This window comes from Psammomys obesus, unplaced genomic scaffold (genome assembly GCF_907164565.1).
Source record: "Psammomys obesus unplaced genomic scaffold, mPsaObe1.curated_primary_1811, whole genome shotgun sequence".
In the NCBI taxonomy this organism is placed as follows: Eukaryota; Metazoa; Chordata; class Mammalia; order Rodentia; family Muridae; genus Psammomys; species Psammomys obesus.
The window spans coordinates 9,145,072-9,161,161 of NW_026596064.1; the positions used below are offsets into that span (position 1 = coordinate 9,145,072).

Genomic DNA, 16,090 nt, shown 5'->3' on the forward strand with positions numbered 1-16,090 from the left:
ATGGATGGATGGATGGATGGATGGATGGATGGATGGATGGATGGATGGGTTAATTCTTGGAAAATTCACAAATCATCCTTGGAAAGGCCTCAGTGATTCCCCTACTCAACCCTGGTATCTTACATCCACATCGCCACTATTTTCCTCATCATTTCCCATAGGAAGTACCGTTCTCTAAAATCAATGGAAATGAAACTCAACTGTTGCACATGTGCTTCTTTCACTAATTGAAAGAGTAAGTCATTGAGCTCATCTTTGGCCCCACTAGAGGAATGTCCTCTTTGGCCATGTTGGGCAGCCCTTTTTCAGATATGTAGCACAATAACCGGGTTGGAGGAAAAAAAAAAGTCACATCATAGACTATCTGAATTGACAATACTTTCTCCCTATGAAGAGGCAAGATCTGCTGCTCAGAGTCAATCAGAATCTACTTGCAGTCAGGAGCGGTGGAGAACGCCTGTGATCCCAGTACTTGGGGAAGCACAGGCCTGTGGATCTCTGTGAGTTCAAGGCCAGCCTGGTCAACAGAGTGAGTCCAGGACAGCCAAGGATACACAGAGAAATCCTCTCTCTCTCTCTCTCTCTCTCTCTCTCTCACACACACACACACACACACACACACACACACACACACAAAAGAATCTACTTGCACTCCCTCTTCTCATGTTAGCATCTTTTGGATTTTGAACTAGCTCTGTAGCCCAGGCAGGCCTTGAGGCTGCAATCTTCCTGTCTCCTCAATAGCTAAAGATACAAGACTGTATCACTATGCACAGCCTAAAACGCCTTTTATGGATATGTGTATCATCTGCATATTGTACAAAAACTGTAATCACAAATTTTTCATGATATACTTGAAAAGAAAAAAAGAGGACGCAAAGTTGGGTGGGCAGAGAAGGGAATATAGTTCAGGGAGGAGTTGATGGGGTAAGGTAAATACGATTAAAATGCACTGTGTGAAATTCTCAAAGACTTAACTAAGATATCTAATTACAAAAAGAACTACAGTCAGCCTTGTGTGCATGGAATACTTTTTGGCTCAAGTTGGAAGGACATGCTTTCACTTTCAAACAATATTGTGCCACATGCACCATACTTCAGTTCTGACCATGGTGTAGGTGACACTGCGGGAGATCCACAGACATGGAAGCAAGTTCAGATGTGGCCACAAGAGGGCTAGGTTTGCATATCTCCAAGACAGCAAGCTCAAAAGTGCCACCACCAAAGGCCACCTCTACTCACACCTCTCCCCACCCCACCCCCCACATTCTGGACCCTGATCCACAAACACAAAAGAATCTTTTCTCCGTGAGCAGACTCTGGCAGAAAGAGGATAACACTCCCAGAATCAGAATACTGAGAAACAGAGTACACCGGCTACTGTCCTATAAGCATTCCTCTTCCTGAAAAGCAGGATACAGAGTCAGCATCGCCCTTTCCTCCTATGTCACCTCCACAGAGGACAGTGTCCTGGGACTGTCTAGATCTGCTACTGATTGACTCTGGGGCAATGTCAGGCCTCTGACAAATAGGCTTAAAGCAAAGTTCATGTTGGAGAGCCTTTGCAAATGGGGCCCTTGCCTCATCAGTTTGTGGGTGATGGGGCTGGGATGAATTGCAGGTTAATGGGAAAGTTTAGGGAGACCTGGAAAACTCTAAGAGAAGAAATAAAATGATCAGACTTCAGTAATCAATGCTCAGCAAAAGCCAAAGCCCAGAGTGTCTAGAGAGTAAATGAGAGGCTCTGGAATGAGGCAAAGAAATCCCAGGGCGGTTAGTCAGAGTACTCACCCATTCTGGTCACAGGGTACAACTCCCCAAGGATCCAAGCCACCCCTCGTTAAGGTGCCTGTCTGAACAGAAATTAGTCTTTGGATTACACGGAAGATCTACTCAGGCAGTAGTGAAGGCAAATAAGGTACACTTTGATCGAGAAATACACATCAGAAAGATATTGCCAACATGGTTGCTTAAAAGAAGACCACAATGAGGTGGATATCCAGGTTCTAAGGAAAAAGTTGCAGTGAATTTAAACATGAACTGGTGGTCAACTTTTGTGCCCTCTGTGGTTAAAAAAAAAAAGATGAGAGTCTCTCCTTTCACCCCAGGGGACCATGTTGAATGTCTAATGATGGATGGAAGAAAGGGTGAGACTTTGGAAAGACTGTTAAAACAATAACATGGGTGAATCTCTACTTATACCATAGAAGCTAAAAGAATATCATCAAAACTCAGTAACACAGTTGAAATTTTGCCTTCACAGCACTGTATTGGAGAAGAATAAAGAAATAGCCTACCATCTGATTTTTTTTTTTTTTGGTTTAAAAAAAGTACATGATGATAATTTTCTCAGCGTAGTATAACAACCAAGAACTCAAGCTAAGTTGAAATACCATCTGTGTGAGTGAAAAAAAATCACATAATCCCTTCAACACTGGAACCCTTATCTACAACATGATCATAATCACATAGAGTTGTCTTGAATATTAAATGATATAATAGGAAGCCCAGAGAGAGAGCTAATAATAATGATGAAGAAGACGCATAGTTACTGCTCAGCATCTTGTTCAAATTTACATTACAATTACCCCTTCCATTTTCTTTTCTCAGATTCACAATATGACATCATAAGTAAACTGCTTTTCCTTATGATGCTTCTCTGGTCATGGTGACTTTCTGGTTCTCCAGTAATTATAGAATGCAGTTTTCGTCCCATCAATGCTCCCAGCCTTCCATGCACCGTTTAGTGGATACAGAATTGCCATGTGGGCAAAATGTTTCTCAAGATGGATGATGGTGAAGGTCACAGAGTAGACGAGGAAGAATGGACTTATTGTCAGTGCACTAGATATTTCAAATGTTTGGCATTGCAAACTTCATCTTATATTCACCTCACCACCACCACTCCCCAAAAAATAATTAAAAGAAATTGACTAGATATTCAAGGTTCACAAACACCCTCTCTCTTCTAATACTAGCATCTTGCCTGAATCCAAGCCATACTATCTTGTGCTGTCCTGCCACGATGCTGGGCTTTGCTCATCTCCTTATGCTGTCACTGGTTCCATCCAGTCCTCTAAACAACCCACCTTTATCCCCTCCTTATTGTGTATAACGGAAACAAACATACAGAGAAAAAGGGAAGTGAGAGACTGGTTGGGAGGAGTGGCAGACAACAAAGAATTAATTTTAAACATAAACTACAGCTGAGAACATAGAGTAAGGGTTTGCTTCATGGCTGTATTGTCAGCAAGAGTCTCATACTAACACATAGTTTAAATAATCCCTTGCTTTTTTTTTCCTTCATTCCATAATTCAATAAATACTTATTGAGCATTGACTCAGTTGCCAGGCAATAGTCTAAGCATTGGGGATACAGCAGAAAACATAATAACTCACTTCAAGTGTGTGCCTGTGTGCATGTGTGTGTGTGTGTGTGTGTTTCTTTGTGGGGGTTTTGACTGCATTGAACAGAGTATATTTTGATCCATTGTTTTTCAGGGACTCACAGCTGAAAGGACCTAAAAGATCCATTGATTCAGTTTCTACTCCCTCTTTTCAAAAGCTTGGGGTCACGAAAATTCATTTCCCAGATCTCACACGCACACACAACTAGAGATAAAATAAGGTCAGATGCTCATAGCCGACCTATTATTTCTGCCTCACTAAAGAGAACAGCATCTATCCATTACAATGGCAGTGATAAATGGCCTGGGAGTGAGGATGAAAGACACATACCTTGTCGAAGCAGACAAGGTTTAATTGTCCACATACATTGATCCTCTGAGGGCTAATGCAGAATATGCCCTTCTTTTTCAGCCTCCTCTGGGCATAGATGATGCCTGTGGTGAGGGCGGCAGGGAGGGCAGGAGGTACAGCAATGGTGATAATATCCAGGGCTTTTCTCGCCACCTCCTCAGGAGGCTCCTGGAAAAGAAAGGGTGTTCAGTCATTAGAATTAAAACAGGGACGGACAGTTTGGAGAATGTCGCTTCGCCTTCTGTGTTTATTCTGAGAAATGACATCAATAGGCCAAAGGGTCTGGCCATCATGGCTCACAATATCTTCTCTCCAAAGTACAACGAGAACACCTGTAACTGTTCTGCTGTCACCTCTGATTCACCAGTTCACTGTAACTCTGCCAACACTGAACATCTTGTTCCACTTAGAGATTGTCCTCTGATAGCTACAAAATGCTACTTTTATAAAAATATTTCACTTTTCATACTGAATGTGGAAATGGCATAAAGCATGGGAAAATATGCGAGAATAGAATCATGCTGGCATTCTAGTAAACATACTGTTCCCCCACTATCCCACAAGATCTGATGGCTATCTCAGAACTGAGCAACTGATTGCTCATATGTGGAGCTGGGTGTCTGTCGGCAGGCCTGAAAGTTTGGCTTGTTTGAAGTGTGTTTGTAAACCATGTCCTTGACGAAGGCCAACATACAGAAAAAAAAATAGAGAGAAGAAAGAGATAGATAGAGAGAAAGAATACAAAGGCAGCTTACCCCACTGAGCACATAGACACACAGGGTATAGATCATGCCAATGGTGGCCGTCCCAACAAGGCATAGGAGGAACCTGATGGCATCCCTGTAGAGCTTGAAATTCATGGGCTTGGGGTAAAGTATGGATCTCACAAGGTCCCCCTTTGCAGTGTTGAATCCTGAAATGACAAACACACATCCCAAATTTTCAGTGCTGGTACTGGTATTCTTCTAAATATCTACATTGCCTTGATTGTCTCTACATCAGCATTTCTCAACTCTGTGGGTTGCGACCCCTTTGGCAAACCTCTGTCTCCAAAAGCATTCACATCACAATCCATTACAGTAGCAAAATTAGAGTTATGAAGTAGCAACAAAAATAATTTTATGGTGCAGGGTCAGCACAACATGAGGAGCTATATTAAAAGGCTGCAGCGCTGGAAACCACTACTGTAAAGAATCTAAACCTAAAGCTTAAACCCACATAAAATAGTAGATAACTAGAGCAATGCATATGGCTAGAATGGAAATGCATAGGCTTTCCCCTAGCCTAGTACTCTCCCTGGCTTTCTTCCCTTCTGCTTCTAACTTCAGTGCATACCAGAGATGGGGAGCCATGCCCAGAGCAGGGCACAACTTAATTTTAAAGAAGTGGCCCTGTGAGTGTGCACACACACACTTACAGGTACCCTTCGCTTCAGCTGAAATGAAGTGGCCCAGTAAATACTGATGCACTCGTTTTTCCAAAAGCTCTCACCACTACATTGTTGAGTTTCAAGCTTCCTACATGGAATGAGATTGGGATTCTGCTCAGAAGAGCCGAGTTTCTGGCCCAGCATTGTCACTTATTAGCTTATCACTTTCCAACTGTCCACCTGGCATGTGTAGCTTTAGACTCTTCACATACACAATAGAGGAAGGGGGCAATCGGTGAGCCTCTTTGCTGCTGGCTTGATCTACAGAAAGTTTATAAGCTGCACATCACATAAGGGGTGATTATTGTAATCTGTGTCACAATTTTCACCAAGATGCACATGCCACCCTTCAATCAGCAAGTCAGCACTTAAACACACACAGACTTACATGTGTTTGTTGTGCTACCCAAAGACTGGATGCAACCCAATAAACGTAAGGGACTAGACACACTAAGCAGGAAGGTGTCGTTGCAAATAGCTTACAGAGAAGATGCTCACCTGTCTGCAGGACCACCGCCTTCACGGTCCCGGAGCAACCTGCCTTGGCCTGGATGACCTCTGTACCACAGAAAAGAACATGCCGTCTGGGATCTGCTTCAGCCTGCATCTTCCAGGGTGCAGAGCTTGCCGACTGGGATAGAGGAGTTTTTGTGACTGGGATGCTTTCTCCTGCAGGAAAATGTCATGTTGTAAGGCGCAGTGCCTTCCCCATGTAAATCACACCCACATGCTCTCCTGTGTCACAAAACTTCATCGGGAGCTGCCTATGGATACAAGCATAGGTCCCTGTTGTTGAGAGTTCTGTACTTTTAGAAGAGAAGAGTAACATGTAACAGAATATGTAAAATGTCATACTATAAATATTATATTATTTTAGGTCAAAGATGGGCATCTAAATAGGTTGGAAAAGACATTTATGGATGAGCAAGCTGTGTGGTTGGTATAAAACCTGGGATAGAGGGAATGCAAAGCCATGAGGCCTATGAAGATGTTCAAACACAGGGAACCACAAGTGTGACGTGGTTAAGTGTTTAATTTTCTTTTCTGTAGGCCCTAGTATCAGGAGGCAGAAAGATGGTTAAAACTGCTTTGGTTTGTAGAGTAATAATCCAATTAAAGCAAAATTCTCTACCCCACAATACAAGAAATAATTTAAAGTCTTGTGGGGACAGTGGGTGTACAGACACCTAGGACTTGATCACAGAAGTCACAGTGGAAAGGGATGGGACCTGAAATACAGCACAGGTAGTGGAAGTAGAAAGGGAGTAGCAGGTTCAAGAAACAAGAAGGTAAGATGCTATAAAAATAGAAGGAATGTTTATATCATCAGGTCATAGAGATGGAACTAAAACAGCTTCGTGGTTCCAGGCTTAGGGGCTGAGCAGAAAGCAGGAAACAGTAGTGAAAGTGTGGATTCTAAGAGAATCGGGTATTGCCTTTGGGCCACTGGGGACTGAAGCTAACTGTAGAAGAACCATGCTGAAAGGTCTTGTGCGCAATTGAAAATTGTGTGGACCTGGAGCTCACACGAGGCCTTGACTGAAGACATCTAGTGGGAGCTCACAGGCTTGTGTGTGGTAATTAAAGTTGCAGAGAGAGAGAGAGAGAAAGAGAGAGAGAGATTACTTAAGAATCAAACAACGGGTAAGAGGAGGAAAAGACAAGGATATAGCCCTGACCAGTGCCAGCAGTTAGGGAAACAGAGGAAGAGAAGATGAAGAACTAATTGAACGGGCGTGGTTGGTGCTAGAAGCACCTGAAGGGAGCAAGGTCTTAGAGAATCAAGACAAGGAGAGTTTGGGGGACAGAGAGCAACTGTTCAAAAGACAGAACAGTTGCTAAGATGGAAGAAAGAATCACTGCATATGGCACTTGTGACTTTGGCAGCTGTGCCAGTGTGGTAAGAGGAATGCCTTTCTGTGAGGACAAGGTAAGTCCGATGCTACAGAAGCAACCACACACAGGTCTGGGAAAGAAGCCCTCAGAGCCTCCAACTGGTCTTTTCAGAGCAGGTAGTAAAAAGTCTACATCAGGGCTACGATCATTAGGAAAAAAGAACTGGGCATTAGCAAAGTCCCAGAATTGATGGGTTTTTATGAATCTGTGGATTCTTAAAGGAAATAAACATGGTCTGCCTTGATCACCACCTTCTTTATCCGTAAGCTTATACGGGAGGGAGATAAACATTTTTCCCTCTGTTCATGCCTGTTGGGCCTGCTGGGGAGAAATGGGTTTTCTATGGACTTTAATAGGAACCACAATACATAATTGTGCCACTATTGGTCCTAATTTCATCCCTGGAAAAGACATACTCCTCTTACAGAAATCTCATTATTATGCTTCCCAAGTGTGAAATCACAATGGTACAAGCTTGACTGAGTCACTTCTCTATTTTAGTTGCAAAGACTGTGATTTAGGATGACCTCTAACGTCCACCCCTTAGATCAGTGTGCTAGTTAGAAATGAAATAAAGTTAGTCCAAAATGTCTGGTGTATATTCTGCAAGTGTCAGATTGGTCCAAGGTTGCATCATGGACTTCTAACATTTTCAATCTAGGATACAAGGCTTGAGTTGTAAATTTCAGGATATCATTGATGGTTTTCAAACCTTCCAATTTTATAAGGGACATTTTATACAAATATGTTAAGAAAAGATAAGATTTTGAAAGATTTGGTGATCCCCACAATTTTTAAGGTAAAACGAGAGTGTTGTCAACCTTTTGTTTAAGAAGAAAATGCTACCTATTCAGTAAGTTCTGGTTATGCTTACTTGAGGGCATGAATAGTTTTAATTTGAACTCTCAGAGACAGGACTGAGCAAGATTTGCAGGAGCAGGAAGGTCACGCAGCAGCCTCATACCTTGCTCTGAACAAAACTGTCATTCCGGTAGAGGAAGAACCAGCCAGAACCAAGATAACACACACCCTGAGCCATCCCAGTAGAGGCTGCAAACATGGAGGTCCAGTCATACCTGTGAGCATGCCTTCATCCACCACACAGCTGCCATCAATCAGAATGGCATCACATGGCATTTGTACTCTGCTCCCTGTCAAAATTAATAAATCTCCAGGCACCAGGAGGCGGGATTTCAGGTCTTGGGCTCCAGCTGAAAGTGTGAGGTAAGAGTCAGGTTATGTTCCCACAAAATATCTCCCACCCCTCCATGTTAGAGATTCTTGGAGAAGCAAGTAAAGCATGTCAAAAAAGAGACGCCAGTCCTCAACACTGGGTCCAACTCTGAAGACAAAAATAAGGAAGGAAGCCTAAAACAAAGAACTCAGAGTGGCAACGATGAAAAAGCCAAGAAAAAATAATGACAAATTCAGAAAACATAGTAGATGCTAATATTTTTCATATAGAAAGACATCTTCAAAGAAGAGATGTACAACAACCCTAATAAATTGCTAGATACTAACAGTTCACACACATACACAAACACACACATGCACATGAGCACACTCACACAAACACACACACACACGTTGCATGTTAAGTATTTAAAAAACTGCTTGTTTGGACTCATTTCCTCTTTCCTTCTTTTCTGATTACCTGTCTGGATGCCCTAACTTCTTTCTTTCCTTATTCACTCTCAAAGAGTTCATGAGAATAAGTCTATAGGCAGGTGTGAGGGATAGTTTAATTGTCAGCTCAACACAGCCTAGAATCATCTGGAAAAAAAGGTCTCATAAAGGACTATTAAGTTAGCTTGTGGGAATATCTGTGAGAGTCTCACATGAGAAGATCCGTTATGGGGACTGAAATGAAATATCCCTCATATTCTCAAGCATTTGAATGTGTGGTCCCCAGTTGGTCACTCTGATTGAGTGGTTTAGGGACTGTGGCCTTGATGGAGGAAGTATGTCACTGGGAGTGGTTTTGAGAGCTTAACAACTTGGCGCCATTTTGAGTTTACTCTCTCTGATCTCTGTTTTCAGTTATAGATGTAAGTTCTCAGCTGGTCCTGCCACAATACCTACCTGATGCCACACTTCCCCACCATGATGGTGATAGATTCTTAACCATCTGGAACTGTAAGCCCAATAAAAAAGTAGCTAAGACACTCACAACATGTCGTGGGCTGGTGCCTAGACTGAGTAATCGAGAGAAAGGGAGCTGAGCACTAGCAGGCATTAATTCACTGTTCTCTGTTCGTGACTGTAGATGTAATGTCACTAGCTGCTTTATGTTGCTGCTACTTTTATTTCTTCACAGTGAGGGCTGTGTGTTAAATCACTCTTCTATTGCTGCCATAAAACACTATGACCAAGGCAACTTAAAGAAAGGGTTTATTTAGTGCTTATGGTTCTGGTGGGATAAAAGCCCATCACCATCAAGACAGAGAAGTATGGCAGCAAGCGGGCATGACTACTAAAACAGCAAGCTGAGAGCTTGCTCACGTCTAGAACCATAAGCGAGAAGCAGAGACAGAGCACACTGGGAATAGCAAAAGCTTTGAAACCTCAAAGGCCTCCCCGAGTGGTACATCTTCCCCAACAAGACCACACCTCCTAATCCTTCCCAAACAGTTCCACCAACAGGGGACAAAGTATTTAAACATCTAAGTCTATGGGGAACACTTTGATTCAAGCCACCAGACTGTAACCTGGACTTGTGAGACAAATAAACCCTTTCTCTTGTGAGTTGCTTTTGTCAGCCTATTTTATCATAGTGACAGGAAACAAATCTAGGCAAGTGACTGGGAAGATGGACTGCAGGCTGCTGGTGGTGTTGGGGTCTAGGAGGCATGAAAGGTCATATGCATGGCCTTGGCATTGACAGAGAGAGCCCAGGTAGATATCATAGAGCAATGGTAGCAGTGTCTCACTGTGTAATGTTGGGGTCTGAGAGGTAATAAAGGTGCTTTAAAGTGGGAGTTTTTGTGAAGCATCAATAATGATGGAAAATTGGTCACATCCAGATTGAACAGATACCAGCAAGCACATCTACTGAACTCAATGAGAACCAAATATCTGACAGGGGAAAAAAATGAAGTTCAAGTACAGAAGGAAATAAACCTTGAAAGGTCGCTGTGACTTGAAGTTAGAGATAAAATAAAGCAATAGAGAAGTGATAAACATACAAACTTGGAAGTATGTAGGAATACTTACATATTACTGTGACCCTGGCCTGTTGTTAATATATACTCTCTAATACGATCTTCTTAAAAAGCCTAAGTGCAGTGGTGCCCTAATAAGGACAAACACACGCTACACTTAAATATTGGGTTCTCAAATCTAACCATTCCCCCCATGCCCAAAATAAAATCATGAAAACTGTTTAAAGGAAAAACTGATTACAATCTGTCAAAGGAAGCATAATGTAAGATGGAAACTCTCTGTGCCATTAAATAGGGAAATGTTCAAAGAATAATGGAGACACACCAGAAAGAGACAAGAGTCACCAAAGGGGCCTGCCTGCCCAAATCTGTAAAGATTTCAACAATGTAAATAATAATAAAAAGCTATAGCGATTGAGTAAGTAGGGTTTCATGAATTCATAATGGGAAAAGTTAGTGGGTAAAAAGAAGGAAGAAAAATAGATTTGTTTCCTTGCAACAAAATGGCAATTAAATAATTAAGAAGTTCAAATTGGAAAATCTGTACTTATCAAGTATAAAAGTAATAATTAAATCAAGAAACATCTGTAAAAAATAAAACTAGTGGGTGAAAATTTGATGGAGTCTATTTATATAAGTCTCAAAATATTTCTCAACAAAATAACTATTAGTTACAGAAGGAAAAATAGCAAACTTACAAAAGAAAAGAACTTTCAGATACTGTATAATTGAGTAACCCAAGTTAACATCGCTAATAATAGAACAAATTTAAATTATGCACATTCTGAAGGGAAGGAGCAAACACACACACACACACACACACACACGCACACGCACACATACATACCTGTGATTTGCCAACGCCAAACATAGGGACATTTCACAAAATAACCAGAGTGGGAAAATGTAGGTCACGGAAGAAACAGTTGAAAAATACTGACAATAAATGGCAAACGCCACCACTGTGTGATCCTGGATCCCTTCCCTATGAAGAACATTACTAAGAAAGCGTGACAAAGAGCAGACCAGGAATTGTTGACTTGTGTCGATCAGCTTCCTGATGACACTGTGCTTTCTTCAAGAGAATGTCCCGGTCTCAAAGAAAAAAAAAATGCACAGTGAACTATTTTATTCTTTTTTTTTCTTTTGTGTCTGTATGTATGAAATACATGCGGGCAGATGGATACATGGGCAAAATGTGAGTGTGCAAGTTTAAGCTCCAAGACAACACCAAGTGTCATTCTCCATTACTTTCGCCTCAATTTTTTTTTTTTCTTTTTGAGGCAGGGTTCCTTGCTGAGTCTAGAGCTGATGATTCCAATGAAGGTCACAAGTTTGCCCAGAGACCTCCTGCCTCTGCTTCCTGAGCGCTGGGATTTCAGGCAACTTCCACATGTGCCTGGCTTTCACATGGATTCCAGAGAGCAGGACTCCACTCCTCATGCTTGCTTAGCAACTGCTATATGAACTGAGCTATCTCAACAACCTCAGCAACTTATGTTTAAGTCGTCCTGGAAAACAGAATGCTCTCTTTTTACCATTTCTCTGTACAAAAGGAGTAGAAAGGTAGGTGACTACACATGAGATGACATCGTTTTCCTCTCTGACTAGAAAAAAAAAAATCAAGTAATCTGCCAGCATACACTGTTGGCAAAGCAGTGAGGAAATAGGCATTCACACATTTCTAATCTAAATGCAAAATGGCACAATCTCTTACTGAATGAAAGTTGGCAATATTTATCTAGCAAAAAATGTATATGCATTTATTCTTTAATCTAGATATTTTGTTTCTCAAAATCTATACCAAAGATACACTGATTAAAAGATAAAAGGACATATGTAGAAACGTTTTATTGTAGCACTATTTATGATGGGAAGCGACATGAGAGGTCTATACATTCATAAGCAATGTATAACGTATATATAGTCTGTCATAAAAGGTCCATATAAATACCCATGTGTAAATAACAGTTAAATTCAGTATGTCTTTGTTCATAAAAAATTGACAGTGCAATTATGTAATCTATTTGCGCGTATAAGCTATTACTGTATATAGAATTTTCTTATCTTCTTAAATATAAGAATAAATTAAAAACTAACAAAAGTGATAATGATGAAGAACCAAGGTAAAAGAATTGAACTCTCCTAAATATCTTATGAATTTAAATTTTAAACATAGAGATATTTTTAGAGTATCTGTGTAAAATAAAAATAAATTTGAAAAGCTGACACTGAAAGTTTAAAACAAATGAGCGAAATGAATCCATTACATTGCTGGCAGAACCATGCAGAGAACTATTTTTAATGACACTGAAGCATAATTTATTAAATCAAATTGTATATTTGGCTCTGACTCTAATGAGATATCACAATTGGGGCGGGGAACTCTTTAAAACATTATGAACTGTTTTTCAGAATTGCTTCACTGATGAATGCTGGTTTGTTGTCTTGAGGTTGTTGTGTTCATCGAATAAAACAAGTGAACCATTCTCTGCTATCACTGAGAATTGGAACTTTCAGTATGAACGAGAAACTCAAGTCCAGTCATCAAAGTAAAATAAAAAATTTACAGCTAAACTCAAATTGGAAGTGACATCAAGAACTCATCTTTTACTTTATTTTAAATTCTTCACTAAGGATGCTCCTGAATATGCCTGTGAACAAAGACTCACATGTGAAAACAAGATCCCTAACACTCTGGCTGGGCACTCTCAGTAAATGCATGCTCCGGATAAGAAGAGAATGAACAAATATTTACTTCTAGGGATATTTATAATCGCATCACAACTCTGAAATACTTAAGAATAACTCTGAGAAAGAATGTGTGAGGCCCATATACTGACAACTGCAAAGTACAGATGAGGGGAAGCAAAGAAGACATAGAGAAATCTCCATCCATGAAGAAAATATTCAAACCTGTAAATACATTAATTTTCTACAATTGACCTAAAGATTTAACGTCATATTAATCAAAATCTCATCAAATAAATAAATTATTATATTCTTAGACATTTTGAAAAGTGTCTGCATTTTTTTTTTTACTATATGTTCCCATTTTTACAACATTATACTTGGCAATAACTAACCGGAGGGAGGAAGGGCTTACAGTCCAAGAGAACACAGTCCATTATGAAGAGCAAATCATAGTGGCAGCAGCCAGAGACAGCCGGTCACAGGGCATTCACAGTCAAAGAGCAAAGAGGTCAGCTGACTCTCCCCTTTTTATTCAGCTCAAGACCCCAATCCATGGAATCCTATCACCCACAGTTTAAGTAGGACATCCCACCTCAGTCAACCTAATCAAGATCATCTTTCCTAGACATGCTCAAAGACTAAACCGAGATAACCTCTCACAAGTGTACCCAGAGAACTGACTCCTGGGTGAGTTTAGATCTTGTCAAGTTGACAACCGATATTCACCATCACAGCCCATCCCTTATCAACTTGTTACTCGAATACATCATCTTAAATGACAACACACCACTCTTGCCCCTTAGATGTTTCCTTTTCAGTTCATTGCTTGATATAAATTTAGGATGTCTCTACAAGTCTCCAAGTCTTCAACAGTTGCAATACTATTTAAAAGCCCAAAGTCCAAGTCTTATCTAAGACTTAAGATAAACTATTAAGTGTGAGCATTTAAAAAACACACACACAATCAAGTTACATATTTTTGTCATACAATGGCACACTAAACATCCTGATTCCATAGCAAGGAATGGTCAAGGTGAAGCAAGATAGATCTAAACACAGCAGAGCAAGTATCAAATTCCATATCCAGCATCTGGGGCTCATAATGTAATCATATGGGATAGACAGAGCTTGGGTAACCACATTCCTCCTCTTCCATCACTTACAGCACACATAACCTCTTTCTTAGTCCAGCCTTACTCCATGCTTATGACTTTCCTACTCAGATAGCATTGCCCTAGCATCCTGATATATATCCTGAAACTTAGACTCTATGGATTCAATCAATCTCTTCTTTGGGTCCTTGCAAGGACTCTGACCCTCCCACGTATTTCCTACAACAGCGCTCTGGAGCCATAGATTGTGACCATGGATTCCATGACCCCCCTCAGCATTGTATCTTTCATGCCTCCAAAATCAATCAGATATGGACAATGTTGCTTAGTTCTGCTGCCAGCTTGAGATATAGGCTGGACTTCAGCCACATCACCTTCTGTGTGATGACCCTGGAGAAACTTCTCTTTAGGCAGTTGATTTACTAGAGCAAAGATTCCTGTTAGCTACGTTCTCAGTTTCAGCCCTCTCCTTTCAAATAAGTTTGCATTTCAAGTATCAAAGTTTGATGAATGGGGTCTTGTCACAATGGTACATTTCTTATTGTCCCAGTGTGGAAGAAGATGCTTTTCTTTAATAATTATAACCTCTTTTTCAGTATGTATCTTGGCTCTAAAGTCAATCTCTATTCCTCCCCAACCAACTGCACATTTTTTTTTACATCTGTTTGTCCAAATTTTTGCTCCTTTTCACTGTAGACCTAGATAAGGGCAATAAAAGATAGCCATGCTACAGCCAATGACTGTTTTCCTGTCAAGAAATCTTCTCCACCTAACTGATTAGTCTACTACTTTTAAATTCAGTTTAGCTCAAGTTCTCCAGACATGGGCAGAATGAAATAAAATTCTTGGCCAAAATATCACACAAACAGCTCCCAGCTGAGTTGCTGGTGGAATCATTGTTTCTCTCTGAAACCTCATGAGCTAGTCAACCACTGTCTGTTTTTCTCATCTTTCAGGTTTCCTTCGGAACAGCCCATTAAGCTGTTTCCACCATGCTAGGACTTTTCTACCTGACAGCACCAGACTCTTCCACATTCTAGCCACTACATAACTTCCAAGGCCTAAGACCTTTAGAGACCTACATGGCCATGTTTATCAGAGAAACAATACCACTTCCCAGTGCCAGTTTTCTGTTTTAATTCTCTTCTTCTTGCTGTGACAAAATAATTGACAATAAGCAACCTGAAGGGGGTGGGTGTATTCAGCTTACAGATCGAGAGAATACAGTCAACCAGAAGAGAAGTCTGGCAGCAAAGGGTTCAGGCAGCTGGCCACCTTACATCCAGTCAGGAAGGAGGAAAAGAGGAATGCTAGTAAATGCCGAATAGTTTACTTTCTGCTTTCCACTCAGTCCAGGACCTCAGAATAATGCCACCCACTGTTAAAGAGCTTCATCTTCTGACCTCAGTTAGCATAAGAAAGGTAATTCTTCACAGGCATGCTGGGAGGCTAGCCTGATCTACATAATTATTTATAGGTGTGTCCAGAAGCTTGTCTCCATGGTGATTCTAGATCATTCCAAATTAATGATCCATAATAACCCTAAAAAGAGATGGGAAGGTCTTATACATCAAAGTAGCATTGGAAGAGAATAAAACTGAAGCACTCGCATTACTTATTCAGATCGTCTTATAAATACGATTTATTGCCGGGATAACAAGAGAATAAAACAGTACAGTAGGACAGGGAGTCCAGAAACCGGTCCACCTCATAGACAACAGGCTCTTAGCAAAAGTGCAAGGCAACACACCAGCACAAAGTCAATCCTTTTCAACAAATATCATCAGAGTGCCTAAATAGCAGTCTGAGAAGAGCAAAGATCAGACTAAACCAAACACAAAGCAGAATAGTGGAAACACAAAATAGAACCAAAACTTAAATCTCTTGGTGACCTTGGACTTTGCAAAGATGCCTTAGGAATTAGACTAGAAGTATGACCCATAAAGGGAAAGGCTCATTAACTGCACTTTAAGAAATGTGAAAGCATTTGCTCTTTGAAAACTGCTGTGAAAAAAAATAAGAAGATACATCATAGACTG

At 40.7% G+C, this 16,090-nt stretch overlaps 1 protein-coding gene across 3 annotated transcripts in view; it reads right to left on the minus strand.

The window, feature by feature from the left end:
• The window catches only part of Atp13a4 (ATPase 13A4), a 118,506-nt gene that overhangs the window by 40,652 nt on the left and 61,764 nt on the right, over window positions 1–16,090 (minus strand). For all 3 annotated transcript variants that reach the window (XM_055625155.1, XM_055625156.1, XM_055625157.1), the window contains exons 9-13: window positions 8,161–8,295; window positions 5,687–5,857; window positions 4,515–4,672; window positions 3,739–3,927; window positions 1,792–1,853 (exon numbers count right to left, since the gene is read on the minus strand). In XM_055625155.1, coding sequence (XP_055481130.1) covers window positions 1,792–1,853; window positions 3,739–3,927; window positions 4,515–4,672; window positions 5,687–5,857; window positions 8,161–8,295 — 715 coding nt within the window. The remainder of the gene's footprint in view (window positions 1–1,791; window positions 1,854–3,738; window positions 3,928–4,514; window positions 4,673–5,686; window positions 5,858–8,160; window positions 8,296–16,090) is intronic.